At 62.3% G+C, this 10,670-nt stretch overlaps 1 protein-coding gene across 2 annotated transcripts; it reads left to right on the top strand.

The window, feature by feature from the left end:
• Positions 1-58: 58 nt before the first annotated feature.
• ARRDC1 (arrestin domain containing 1) lies at positions 59-7,211 on the top strand. 2 transcript variants are annotated; one of them, XM_060101882.1, is made up of 8 exons: positions 59-222; positions 4,883-4,993; positions 5,428-5,478; positions 5,560-5,714; positions 5,887-6,069; positions 6,165-6,341; positions 6,414-6,831; positions 6,905-7,211. In XM_060101882.1, exons 1-8 carry the CDS (start codon positions 105-107, stop codon positions 6,967-6,969), a joined length of 1,278 nt encoding a protein of 425 aa, XP_059957865.1. In that variant the 5' UTR covers positions 59-104; the 3' UTR covers positions 6,970-7,211. The 2 variants fall into 2 exon arrangements, with proteins under 2 accessions (XP_059957865.1, XP_059957864.1); XM_060101881.1 differs by having other exon boundaries at positions 6,414-7,211.
• Positions 7,212-10,670: the final 3,459 nt, after the last annotated feature.

Raw genomic sequence — 10,670 nt, 5'->3', positions numbered from 1 at the left:
CGGGAGGCCGGGGCGGGGCAGCGAGGGCGGGGCTGGGCGCGCGGCGACAGCGGCAGCGGCAGCGGCGGGGGCGGCAGCGCGCGGCCGCCCCGCAGGGCCGCGGCATGGGACGGGTGCAGCTCTTCGAGGTCCGCCTGAGCCACGGCCGCGTCGTCTACAGCCCGGGGGAGCCGCTGGCGGGGGCCGTGCGCGTGCGCCTGGCGGCGCCGCTGCCCTTCCGAGGTGGGCGCGGGGTCCGGGAAGGGCCGCACCTGCGGCGTGCCGGGCGTGGCTCCTAATTGGCGCGTGGCCGCTGGGCCCGGGACCCGCGAGGCCGGGGGCGCGCGTCCGGCTGCGGGGAGCGCCGCGGGGCGGCCGGCCGGGCGGCGGACCGCGGGGGTGGGAGGCCGGCGGCGGTCGGGGCGGAGCAGGGAGGCCCGGGTGGCCCAGTCCTTCCGCATCTGCCTTTCCTGTCCTCTCCGCCAAGGGCCGTCCAGACTCGGGGCGCGGGCTTCGAGCCTGTCTACTTCGCCGAAGGCCACTCTGACCTGGACCCGCGACGCTTCTGACCTTCCCTGTCGGGTCTCCGGTCCGCTGCGCCCCGCAGCTGCTGGGCCCTCACCTGGAGCCCAGCCCGCGCTGGGCTTTCTCTCCCATACACCCAGGCAGCCCCGCCGAGTGTGCGGGTCCCCGGGGGGGCTGCAGGGCACTGCTTACACCCAGCCCGAGGCTAGTCCCTAAGGGCTGGGAGGATCTTGCTAATCCCTGCGTGCCGTAGGCCCCCGCTGTAGCGGGCATCTGGGAGCCGAACCTGAGCTCTCCTGGCCGGTCCCTCTGCTGGCGCAGACATCTGGGACTTTGAGACCGGGGATCCGGTTGCTGCGGCGCTCCTAGCTAGGGCTCCCTGCCGGCGCTGGCCTCGTCTGCTGCCTGAGGTGTGAACCGGGCCCTGCGGGGGACATCACACCTGGTCCCTCTGGGCCGTGGGCGAACCGCAGCCCGGGCGGGGTCTCTCTCCTGACCCCGGCTCTGAGTGTGAGGTTGTGTGGTGTGTCCGTCCTGGGGCGCTTCTCTACCTTGGGGTGCTTGGCCAGAACCACAGCTGCCGGGCTTCCCTCTGGGCCTTGACCTTCCAGGCCCCCGTGTGGTTGACCGTTACGCACTTGGGGTGCCCGCTGAGGATGCAGAGCCACCGTCCTCTCTGGGCAGCTGCCTCCTCCGTCCCGGACCGGTGACACTGCCCACCTCCGTAACGTGTCGCCTCTTTCCTGTCTCCCCAGTTGGAGTTTGGGGTTGGGTGGGGGTAGGTGTGCTTGTGGCAGGGGCACCGGGGGGACAGTGCAGCTCTGCTCTGGGGCACAAGTGAGAGGTGAGTGCAGCTGGCAGGGCACAGGAAGGAGGGGTGGGCCGTGGCTGGAGGACAGCCGGACACCACAGAGACCTCACGCAGAGCTCTCCTCCTGGCTCGCTGCCCTGTCACCCCCTGTAGCTGGGTGCCCAGGGCGAACAGGCTGTTGTTGACCACAGTGAAGGGGTGGCCTGAGCTGTGTGTGACTAACCTGGGCTGGTTAGAGCCCCGCAGCCTCCACGTGGTGGGTAGGATGTGGGTAAATGGACAGCTGGGCACCAGGAGGCTGTAAGGCCCTCTTCCTCAGGGAGTCCCTGACTGTAAGAGCCCTGAGGGGGGCGGGGAGCAGGTCAGGTCACAGTCTGGAGAGTCCAGCAACGACTGGCCTCGTGCCAGAGAGGGTATTATTTTCAGGCTGACCCCAGGGGTAGGGGGGATGCTGGTGCTGGGGCCTCTGTAGGCCTCCGGCCCTGCCGGGGTGTGAGAGAGGAAAGACCATGGTTCTTGTTTTTCCTTTCCCTCAAAAGACACTTGTTGAGCTCCTGTTACCAGCCACTGATGCAATAGGGGGGCCCCCAGTAGGACATGGAGGGTGGGGGGCAGCAGGTCTCTAAACAGTTGACTGAGGAGTGTCAGTGATGGTCTGCACTCAGCCTTGGGGACGCCGGCTGCCTTGGGAGCTGATGTGGAATAAAGCTGGAGAAGGAGCTGGAGACTGGGTCCAGCCCAGCCGGAGGCTGGGGGTCAGGCGGGGCTGCCCTGTGCTCTGCTCCCGAGGTGGGCGACGAGGGAGGTTGATGCCTGGACAACAGTAGCAGCCAGCGCCCAGCTCTGCCGGCTCCCTGGGCTCTCACCACGGGCCAGATGCCATCCCATTTCCCAAGGACCAGTCCATCAGTCTTCATAGCAACCCGGGGAGGTGGGCGTTGTCATTCCTCTCGTGTTACAGATTTGGAAACAGGACAGAGGGAAGTGGCTTGCAGGCCAGAGCTGCAGTGAAAGGATGTGGCAGAGGCTGGGCTGCCCCGGGTTTGAGGGAGCTGATGGAGGCTGGGACAGACCTTTGGGACCAGAGGGGGAGCAAGCAGAAGTCTTCATGTTCAGACCGCAGGTGGTACATAGGAGGAGGGCTGCTGGACAGGTGAGAGTGCTGGTTCAAGAGGCAAGTTCCAGAAGCCACTCTGGCACAGGATCCACATGATGATTCTCCTTAGAGAACCGGAGCAGCCCCAAACCTCCAGTTCCCCCTGCGCCTCCATTATTCCCCTGCGGAGGAGAGATTGGACAAGAATGGGAGTTTGTTTCCAGTCGGTGATTGGAGGCTGCTCATCCAGGCAGGGTCCCCGAAGGGGCCTCACAGAATGTGTGCAGAGGGGGCCCTGGCACAGTCGTTGGGAATTCACAGAGTTCGAGCCTGCCTGGGATAACCAAGGGCCGGTTTGTTTTTCTGGGGCCAGGTGCCACCCTGGCTTGTTCACCTTAATTGTGTGGCCGGGTCCTGGCTGAGTGTGTGCCTGTTTCAGCCGCCCTGCTTTTGGACGCGTAGGCTATGCCTAGATTGTTTGCTGTTAGGAGCAGTGGTGAACAGGGTGAAGAGGGTGAGATTCTAAAGGTATCTGCCGGACCCCTGGAATGCGTGTGTAAGATTACAGCAGATCTGTCTGCTGCTTCTCCAGGGCCTCCGTCGTATCAGCCGACAGGTTGATTGCTATAAGCAAGTGTCTGTTTTTCTACCTTCTCTACAACACGTATCAGAATGTTTAATATTTGCCAATCTGAGGGGTTAAATGGTAAGTCATATGAGTTTCCGTGAATTCTAGTGAGGTTAGACAGCTATTCCATTATCTGCTGCTGTGTGAAAGTCACCTCTAAGTAAACAAATCACGCCTAAACTAAGTTGTTTAAAGCAACCATTTTATTATAACGTGTGCTGTTGTGGGTTAGGATTTTGGGCAGAGCTTGGCAGGGTGATTCTTCAGCTCCGTGTCCCATCCACTGGGGTCACTTCACAGTGCTCAGCTGTCACTGGGCCAGTCTGGGGACCATTGCACCCCTTCCAGCACACTCCGTTGTTCCCAGCGTTCCCAGGGCAGCCGGATTCAAGGGGGGTCGCACCCTCTCCACGAGGAATGTTTGCAGCGGTGTGATGCCTGCAATCCACCGGGACGTCTTCGAGTTGCTTTACAGTCAGGCTTCCCCTTCTCTGCTCGTTCCACGCTGTGCCTCTCTTGGGATGTGTTAATCTGTAGGAGCACTGCTGGTGTCCCAGACCTCCAGGTGGGAACAGTTCCAGGACTGGCCCTAGAAGGGGATGACGGGTGGAGTGTGGATTAGAAATTAGGGCCGAGGTCCGGGTGGTGAGGCTGGGCTGGCACGGAGGCTGAGGGCCGGTCACTGGCAGTGCCGATGGGGCGGAGGCCGAGTCACGGGTTTGTGGAGGGCAGCCCAGAGTGCACTGTGGGACCAACAGGAGGCCTGCATCAGCAAGGTGGGGCCTGCCTGGGGAGACCACAGACAGACCTGGTGTGGCTGCCCCTGGCCCTGGGCACTTGAGACACTGCATTCTTCCTGCCTGATGGCTCTGTCAGGAGGGTGTCAGATTCCGAGTTACCTTCCCTTCACTGATCCATCAGGTCAGGGGAGGACGGGCAGCTGGGCAGGCAGGCTAAAGTCTTTGGCCTTGACTCAGCCCTGCGGGGAGAGGAAGGAATGGAGGGAGCCACAGGGCTACCTGTCACTGAGCTCCCACCCCCTGCCCTGTTTGGGTCTCCAGCCGTGGTGTCCCCTCTGGTGACCGGCCTCGGCTGGGCCTGGTCCAGCCATGGCCTTATGACCGCAGTGGGCTCTGGACGGAGGAATTTGAGTTCCTGATCACAGGACGGAAGGCGGCAGCAACCCTGCTGCCTGGTTCCTGGTGTGCGTGCTTCCCCTGGGGAGTGGGGGGGAGGGCCAAGCCATCTCGATGCAGAAATCAGCACTCCTGGGCAGTACTGGCCCAGGAAGCCAAGGTGTCCCCACCCTCTGGTGTGCCAGACTGTTGGGTTCCTTATCTGCTCAGGCGGGTCTGACCACATTCCTGCAGCATGAGGGCTAATAGGTAGCTTCCTGGAGCCTGAAGGGGTGCCTCCCAGCCCAACGGACTTGCCTGAGAGGCAGCAGGAAGGTGGGGTCGGAGGTCAGCTGCCCCAAAGGCCTCTGTTCACCTGGGGCTTCCCAAGCATCCCCTGTAGGGAGCTGGGTTTTCACAGGTCTGGTTGGGCGGGGGCTGGGGGTGGGGGTTTGCCCAGGGGTCATCTGGGTGACCGTCAGGGCCTTCATGTTCTGGACGGCACGACAGGTGGAACTCTGTGCCTTGCCACCCTGGCTCGCTGAGAGCAGCTGAAGATGTGGCACGGACAGGAGGTGTCCTCTGGAGGGTAGCAGGCCATGTGCTGGCCTTCCCAGGGCCTAGCTGGGTGGTCCTGGGTGCTGCCAGTCCTGCCTGAATCCCTGTGCTGGGGCTAGGGAGGGGCCCAGGCCAGCCTGGTTGGGGCTCATGCTGTCCCCCCCCTGCAGCTATCCGGGTGACCTGCACAGGGTCCTGCAAGGTCTCCAGCAAGGCCAATGACACAGCGTGGGTGGTGGAGGAGGGCTACTTCAACAGCGCTCTGTCCCTGGCCGACAAGGGTGAGTCTGGGAACCCTTCCCTCACCTCACCCCACTGAGAGTGGGGTCTGTCCACCTCACTTCCCCATCCGCCTCTGGCATCCCCGTGCTAGCCCACCCTCTCCCAGGACTGTGCACCTTGCTGGATTTCTCGCCCTGGCAGGCACAGGGCATCGCCTGATGGGGGCTGGGTGGCTGAAGAGGGCCAGCTTCTCCTGGATTTGGATGGGCTCCGGCCCCCGGAACAGCCCTGCCCCCTCTCCTGTTCAAGCCAAGCTCTCATCCCCTATCCTTTGCCCAGGCCACAGCCCTGTGCTGCTGAGGTGCTGGAGACAGAGGCTGGGAGCCCAGCAGCCAGATGCAGTGTGAGCTGGTTGGCTGCAGGGCCTGCTTCTGTCCTGGGCCCTGTGAGGCCACCTTGTCCCCTCTCCCCTACCTCCCTTCTGTCTCTGCAGGGAGCCTGCCTGCTGGAGAGCACAGCTTCCCCTTCCAGTTCCTGCTTCCTGGTGAGAGCCCAGCCTGTTGGCGAGGGTGGGTGGGAGGTGGGGTGGGGGGCAGCCGGGTACCAGTCCCTGCTCTCTCTCCAGCCACAGCTCCCACGTCCTTTGAGGGCCCTTTTGGGAAGATTGTGCACCAGGTACGGGCCACCATCGACACACCACGTTTTTCTAAGGATCACCAGTGCAGCCGCGTGTTCTACATCTTGAGCCCCCTGAACCTGAATAGCATCCCAGACATCGAGGTGAGCCTGAGGCAGTGGCTTCCTGGGTGGGCCCCCACCCTTGCCTGACGCCGTCCCCAGCACAGGTGAGGCGGCCAGGGCCTGGAAGAGCAGCGGCCTCTCTGTCCTGAGCTGACCCCGAGGATCCCGCCTGCCCACACTTGCCAACCCGCCTCCCTGTTCTCCTCCCAAGCAACCCAATGTGGCCTCCACCACCAAGAAGTTCTCCTACAAGCTGGTGAAGACAGGCAGCGTAGTCCTCACCGCCAGCACCGACCTCCGAGGCTACGTGGTGGGACAGGTGCTGCGGCTGCAGGCTGACATTGAGAACCAGTCAGGCAAGGACACCAGCCCTGTGGTGGCCAGTCTGCTGCAGGTCAGAGTCCCCTCGCCTGCTGGGCCCTGTCCCCATGGGGCAGAGGAGGGGTAGGTGGCTGGCCTGCCCAGGCTCACAGGCTGGCCCTTCCCCAGAAAGTGTCCTACAAGGCCAAGCGCTGGATTTATGACGTGCGGACCATCGCCGAGGTGGAGGGTGCCGGCGTCAAGGCCTGGAGGCGGGCCCAGTGGCAGGAGCAGATCCTGGTGCCCGCCCTGCCCCAGTCTGCCCTGCCGGGCTGCAGCCTCATCCACGTGGACTACTACCTGCAGGTGGCAGGGATACAGGGGTGGGGTGGGAGGAGGGGCCGGTGGCCTGGCTCCTCACTCGCATACCCTCCCCAGGTCTCCCTGAAGACGCCGGAAGCCATCGTGACCCTCCCGGTCTTCATCGGCAACATCGCTGTGAACCATGTCCCACTGAGCCCCCGGCCAGGCCAAGGCCTGGTGGTGCCCTCAGCGCCACCCCAGGAGGAGGCGGAGGCTGTGGCTGGTGGCCCCCACTTCTTCTCGGACCCTGTCTCCCTCTCCACCAAGAGCCACTCACAGCAGCAGCAGCCGCCTGCAGCCCTCGGCTCTGTGCCTGGCGCCCCTGAACCCCATCCTCAGGATGGTAGCCCTGCCCCCCACCCATTGCCCCCTCCCTTGTGCATCTCCACAGGTGCCACCGTGCCCTACTTTGCAGAGGGTTCTGGAGGGCCGGTGCCCACGACCAGTACCTTGATCCTCCCCCCTGAGTATAGCTCGTGGGGCTACCCCTATGGTGAGTGGGGGCCTGGGGCCTGGCAGGGAGGGGGAGCCACGGGCCCCATGCAGACCTGGCTCTCTCCCTGCAGAGGCCCCGCCATCCTATGAGCAGAGCTGTGGCGGTGTGGACCCTGGCCTGACCCCAGGGAGCTGACCCCATGTCGCCTTCTCCGGACGGGCGGACCTACGCCCTGGGACTAGGCTCCCAGGGCCTCGTGCCTTCGCTCCCGGCCTAGCCCGGCCCACTCAGGACCCGCCGCTGCCCGCCGTTCCCTGCGGCCTCTGCCTCCGGACCAGCCTCCGCCCCGACCAGCCTCCGCAGCCCCCCTGTAGTCGGCCTCTGCCCAGGGGTTGGGGCCTAGAGAGACTTGGTGTAAATAAAAAGCTTCATTTGTAGGGCTGGGCACAGTGGCCTGTGGGGCGCCCTCCTCTGCCGGGTGTGTGTGCGTGTTCGGGTAGTGGCTGTTGTGGGTGTGCCCAAGCCCCCGGGCTTCTCAGCCCCTCCCCTCCCTATAGGGCACGCCCCCTCCTCTCCCCGTGGACACCCCCGTCTTAGCCTAGCCCATCCATGCAGGACACGCCCCCTGCGGAGCACGCCCCTTTCAGCCCCGCCTCTCCCTGCGGGGCACGCCCCTCATCGGTCCCTCTCCTCCCCGCGGGACACGCCCCTCTCCTCGGCCCCGCCCCTTCCGCTCTGGGTCCCTTCTCCTTCCGGGCGTCTTGGGCCGGAAGGTGGGTGGGGGAGCGATCCGGGCAGGGAGCAGAACCAGCTTTGGGAACCGCCCGTGGCGGTTAATCAGGGCCGGGGCAGGCGCTTGGCCTCCCGGTTCTGCTTCAGAATTTGCCTTCGGAGGCGGGCTTGCGTGTCTGGAGCCTCAGCATCAACTTAAGTGGCCTTGTGACAGGGGGAGAAGACCACCGCTGTTCCATTTCGTTAGCACACGCCTTGGGCTAGCCGTCTGGCACCCACCACTCCAGGCAACGCAGTTTAGACTTCGTGTGCCAGACGATAATCCGGTCGGAGTGAGGGAGCAGGCTTCCCCAAGTCCTTTACCCTTGGCCTCAAGTCTCCTACCCCTGTCGTCACCACTGCCACGTCTGGCTCTGAGCGATGCTGCTTCTCGATTCCCATCCAAGTGCGAACACACAAGCCCGCTCCCGAGGTCTATAATTCAAAGGACTGTTGTCTAGGACACAAGGAACCCGGGAGCAAATAAAATGTCAGGGTACGGGAGAGCAGCGTTTCCCGAAGAGGCATTCTGCAGACGTTTCCAGAGGGCCCTTAAACGCCTTGCGGGGCCGGGATCCTGGCGTGCTTTGGGAAACCTCGGAGGAGGCGTTAAGATAAGACTTTGGGTTCAAATTCCAGCTCTGCCGTATGGTGAAGGGGGGACCCTGGCTACGTGTGTCAGCTACCTTAATCTATAATAAGCTCATAGGACTATGAGGAGACGGGTCGAGCGCCCTGTCCCACATGATAGAAGTTTATTTCTTGTACATTTAACAGTCCAGAGGTGGCATAGCGATAATTCTCAAGTCAAGTCGAGGTTTCCACCCCTGGGTCGAGGATGGCTGTTGCAATTTTCACCATCACCCAGCTTACTGGTCTTGAACCTCCAACTTTTTTGGGGACAGGCTGAGAAGTAAATTGTATCACTTTTGCACACATCCCACTAGCCACCCTTTACAGTTGGAACTGTACAGGCAGTCATGTACCTTAAAACTTTACTGTCTGTGGGACAAGGAGAGGATGAATATTGGACAAAAACACAAAGCATGCCACAAGCAGGCTAACCTGTGAAACATCTACTAGAAGCTGTAGCCTCATAGTTGAGACTCTGCCTGTTCCAAATCCCATCTCTGCCTCCCGACAGTGTGTGGCCTTGAAGGCACTCCCCTGCTTTGGTTTCCTTACTTACAGAATGTGGATGAAAACGACGTCCACCTCCCAGGACTGACCTGATGGTCACTGAGTCAACACGTAACACATCATGTGCCGAGAAGAGCACCTAACATCATTGGTCGGCGATGATACCAGCATAGGGTGGGTCGGGCTGATGGTGCAGAATGGGAACATCGCCTACTTCTGACACATTGATTTACAGTCGGTCTTTGCCTAATGAAGGACTTTTTTTCACATCTTAACTCATCTATTCCTTCAACAAATATTTTGTCTCCTGCATGCCAAACATTGTTCTAGGTACTGGGGCACACAAAACAAAAATCCCTTACCTTTTGGACTTACATTCTAGTGGTGCAGACAGGCAACATGGCAACGGAATGCTATGGAGTAAAAGAAAGCAAGGGAGTTTTGGGGTGCAGTATTGTTTTTAAATAGGGGCAAGGGGACATTTCCCTGAAGGGGTGGTATTTAAGACCCAAGGATTGTCAAGAAGTGAGCCACACAGATACCTGAGATAAAAGTGTTTCAGAGCAGGGGCAGACTAGGGCCCAAGGCAAGAGTGGAGAGAGAAAGGCTGGTGCCAGAGAAGTAGGTGCGGGTGAAAGCTGGTGGAGCTGTGCAGGCTGTGGAGAAGGACCGCTCCTGAGCCTCCCGTCCTGAGGCTCCAGACAGAGCTTGGGGTTCCCGGCCTGTCAGGAGCTGACTCAGGCTGTCCCCCCAAACCTGGGAAGGCTTCCTTGGTACTTAGGATCGTCCACTGCCTCCTCTGCAGCTGAGTGCACCGTCAGTGCACTTAGTGGAATTTCCCTGGAGTCTCATGTTCCACGAGATTGAACCCTCACAGGAGTGAGGCCCAGATTACCCTTTGACTCAGGGCCTCCCCAGTTCCTGTTGTGAAGACTGTCCAGAGAACCCCAATTTCAGCCTATGCTTCTTTTCTCAACTCCCAGGGGATGGCAGAGACACGTCTGGCTATGGGGAGTGGGTGGCCTAAGCCAGTCTACGTGGTGCTGTTCAGTGAAGGCTGCTTGATATGCAGGAAAGGTCTCGCCCTGTGCATAACTGGGGGGCTTGCAGGAGGTTGGGGTGACCCGAGAGGCTGCCCAACTGGGGCCACCTCCTAACTGGAGCACCCCACCCCCGGCAAGCCTGGCATCTTCCCTAACCAGAGCGCCCCCCCCGCAACAGGGACAATCCTCCGCCTTGGACATTCCCCACCCCACCCACACTTCCCAACCAGGACACTGTCCCCAGCCAGGGCACAGCCTCCTAGCGGGGCACCTTCCCTAATCAGGGCATCCTCCCCGACAGTCCGGACATACTCCCAGCCGAGCACCCCAGCGTTGGGGCAGTCACTCTAACTGGGGCACCTCCCCCAACTGGAGCACCGCCAACGCAGGCAACCCTCTCCAAAGGGACATCCCCCCTCCCGCCTCAGGGCAGCTTTCTCAGTCAGGACATCGCCCCCCGTCAGGCACACCTCATAACCGAAGCACCCCCACCCCCGAGCTGGGCCATTCTCCCTAACCGGATGCAGCCGCAACCGGGGCACCCCTCCCAACCGGGAACAAGCCCCACCCGGGCACCGCCCTAGGACGCAAGTCCAAGTCCGCCTTCTGTGAAGGCAGACGGAATCGATGTGTGTCCGGGGTTAGAGGTCAGGGGTCCTTCCCCACCCCGGCCGGTCCGCTACAGTGCCTACGCAGAGTGAGAGAATATAGTGCTAACTGGAGGACTACGGGAGGACGACGCCCGGCGCCGCGCCGACCCCGGAAGGCCGCTGCGCCCGGCTCCACCCCCGCGGCCGGCCGTCGCACTCCGGTTCCGGCCGGGGCAGGCCCGCGCCGCGGACGCCGCTCTCGGGCTGAAGCGCGCAGGCGCGGGGGCGGGCGCAGGCGCAGACGCTCGCGACCGGCCCCGCCCCGCCCTGGGCCGCGAGGCGCGGGCGGGGC

This window comes from Mesoplodon densirostris, chromosome 6 (assembly GCF_025265405.1).
Source record: "Mesoplodon densirostris isolate mMesDen1 chromosome 6, mMesDen1 primary haplotype, whole genome shotgun sequence".
Lineage (NCBI taxonomy): Eukaryota > Metazoa > Chordata > Mammalia > Artiodactyla > Ziphiidae > Mesoplodon > Mesoplodon densirostris.
The sequence above is the reverse complement of the archived record's forward strand: the minus strand, read 5'-3'. Positions and strand labels throughout refer to the sequence as shown.